The 3027-nt window shown below is 27.6% G+C and overlaps 1 protein-coding gene across 2 annotated transcripts in view; it reads right to left on the reverse strand.

The window, feature by feature from the left end:
- cnk (connector enhancer of ksr) overlaps nucleotides 1–1888 on the reverse strand; it is a 40173-nt gene extending 38285 nt beyond the window's left edge. For both annotated transcript variants that reach the window (XR_001343449.2, XM_014423525.2), the window contains exons 1-2: nucleotides 1667–1888; nucleotides 1322–1485 (exon numbers count right to left, since the gene is read on the reverse strand). Coding sequence is in view for 1 of the 2 variants with exons in the window: in XM_014423525.2 (XP_014279011.1) it covers nucleotides 1322–1485; nucleotides 1667–1724 (222 nt within the window). In the remaining variant the exon portion in view is untranslated. The remainder of the gene's footprint in view (nucleotides 1–1321; nucleotides 1486–1666) is intronic.
- Nucleotides 1889–3027: the final 1139 nt, after the last annotated feature.

The following is a 3027-nucleotide window of genomic DNA, read 5'->3' on the forward strand; positions in this document are numbered from 1 at the left end:
ATTAAATTACTATAATGCACAGTATCCTAAGCACTTGTTTTTAAAGATAAGATTAACAAAGAAGAAATGGCACCAGAACAAAAAAAAAAAAAAAAAGAAGAAGGTCCAAGCACAAAAAATATGCCCTTTGAAGACAGGTCTGAACAAGTCCAGTTCAATATGAACAAGAAAAAAAAAAATCAATGATTTATTCTACTAAACAAAATTCCTAAAAATTAGTACCCAAATATTTAGATACAAATATTTTGATGAAATGTTAATGAAAATTAATGAAGAAATTCAAGAAATAAATGATGTTGACAATGTACACAGGCAAGCCCAATGCAGACAGGCTTCAACATGTCAGAACTTGACCAAAAAAAAAAAAAAAGAAAAAAAAAGTACTAATACTTGTTTAATTTTACCAAAATCCCTAAAAATGAACACAAAATAACAGGAGAATATGAAATACTATTGAGACAAGTATTTCAGTAAAATATAAATATAAATTAAAGAAGAAATTAATGATATGGATAATATACAGAACTGAGACCAATTCACACAAGTTTGAACATGTTTGGAATATAATAAACAACAATTTCAACAACAATGTCATTTTTATTATTAATGACAAACCAAAAACATTTTCCACTAGTAAACAATTTTTTTTTCATCGGTGATGAAAAGATTGACATTAATTTTATTTTTCTGTTGAAATTCTAAAAAAAGTATAATCTAATGTTAATAAATAAAAAACAACTGATTCAACAGAACGAGAATAATCTCAAGATTCATGTTCTGACCAGAGAATATCAGAAGAATGGTCAGAAACTTCAATGACCTAAAGAAAGGGCAGATGCCCCAGGATGTTTGCAAGGTCATCAAGACAATATATAATGACCTCAATCTAAGTTTTCTTCTTCAGACAAAAATTTAAGGTTGTTCTTTAATGACAACATGAACTGGTGTATATAAACATGGAGTTCAATAACCCCCATAATGACAGGCAATTAATTATAGATTTAAAAGATATTCCACTAAGATTTTCATGGAAGAAATGATAGGTAGAACAGATTCAAATTTAAATGGATTAATGAATGATTTTAATTAGTGATTTGCTAATTATATAGAGAAATTTAGATAGACTATTTCAAAATTTTTAAAATGAAATGTTTCTAACTGGGTTTAAGCGAGATATATTAAAATATCTAAATGCAATTTGCAAATAACTTACAACTTGTCAGAAAGGTGATATAAAACTACACTTCAATGCATTGCTTCTCTGATGAGAATATTAGTTAGAAAAATAAAAATTTACTTTAAAAAACAATAAACTACTTACTATATTTCTTAGATGTTCTATTCCTTCTAGTATGATCTCTTGATGTCCAATCTTATGCACACCGAGGTGTTCCAAATCATTGGGGCCGAAGCTCAAAAGCTGCTGTCCATCAACCAAATTGTTGAGGAAAGCATGCATGTATGTGAGTAAACAGGAATCCAGTCCTTCAATCAAAACAATAACAAATGATATGTTAATGACAACTTTTGTTTGCACTGATGTAAATAATAACATAGAACTATAAATCACTAAGTGACAAGAGTTGGTTTTTGTAAGGCATTCTATTAGACAATGATACATATCGAATTTATTACGCGTTGATATAGTATTTATATTATTATCTACCCTTTAGCCATTCCGTAACTTGGTCAGGTTTCCATTCGGCCACGTTCACGTAGGCCATTTTGGCTACGACTGGAGCCTATCTTTCAGCTTCTTTAGTTCGAATCACGACCTTCGCGCTAGTGTTGGATTCCATTATCAGAATAGGCTATAACTAAACAATTTCTTAATTTTTAGGTTCAATAATCATAAAAATATGTTATAAGATATAAAAATGATGTTGTAAATAAAAATTATCTAAAATTATAGCTGTCAAATAATAAAAAAACAATTTTCAACGTGCTACATTCGCACTAGTACCGCTCTCTCTCAATAGATGGCACTAAAGTCGACAGTTCATTCATAACAAGATGAGCATTGAAAAGTCTCAGTTGTAAAATTTAAAAGGAGTTCATTCATATCTTGCCTTCGAAGAAAAAAGAAGGTGTTGGTTGTGAATTATACATATTTATTAGAATGACGTTCTAGGAAACACAAATTGTCGCCTTAGGAACAATCTTGGGTGTGACCATATAAAGACCGGAATGTGATTAAATTGAGGAATCTCTAGGAAGATAGTGTCAATGAAGGCTGATAAACGCCTTTCCTCTGATAAACTTCGTATATACAGTTACAATTATTTTCTTATATTAATGGAAAATTTTATTACTTCACACAAATGTCTTGATTTGGATTACAGTAAGTAGTCAATTTAAAATAAATCATTTTTTTGTTGATTGTGAGTCAAAAAACGGACGAAATGTCATTCGTCATTATGCCAAATGTTTTTCTTTCAGTTCAAAAAATTAACCTGGAAAATAAAACAATTTTGTAACTTTTTTATTTTATTGTAAATTAATAAGAAAAGATAACAATGACAAATTTGAATAAGGATAAAAGAAGAATATAACAATGAACAATTGCTCTGAAACGTTTTCAACAATAAAATAAATAAATGTTAATAGTATTCCTTGATAAAAAAAGAAAATATTAAACTAAAACCTTAGAAACACGTTGTAAATTTAAATCTAATCAAAGGATATGAACTTTAACTGCACATCAAAGTACAAAAACTATGAATACGAGAGTAATACTATAATAATATAATAATAGAGAGTATTTTTTTTTCCAAATTTACTTAAAGCTGACTTTTTTTTTTTTTTTTTTTTTTTTTTTTATGGATTCTATTAAATGCCTTTGTTTTTATAAAAATGTATTTAAAGCAAATATATTAAAATGAATAATAAATGGATATACTACTGAAAGAATGTTAAATAAAGTCAACTTTTAATAAATTTTAAAAAAGTGCAAACATCAAATGGATACGAGAGTAATACCTTATAACAAACAGCATGTTAAAAAAAAAAAAGAACTTTTAGTAAACT

The sequence above is a fragment of the Halyomorpha halys genome, unplaced genomic scaffold (genome assembly GCF_000696795.3).
Source record: "Halyomorpha halys isolate HHAL.00 unplaced genomic scaffold, Hhal_1.1 Scaffold426.1, whole genome shotgun sequence".
Taxonomy (NCBI): Eukaryota; Metazoa; Arthropoda; class Insecta; order Hemiptera; family Pentatomidae; genus Halyomorpha; species Halyomorpha halys.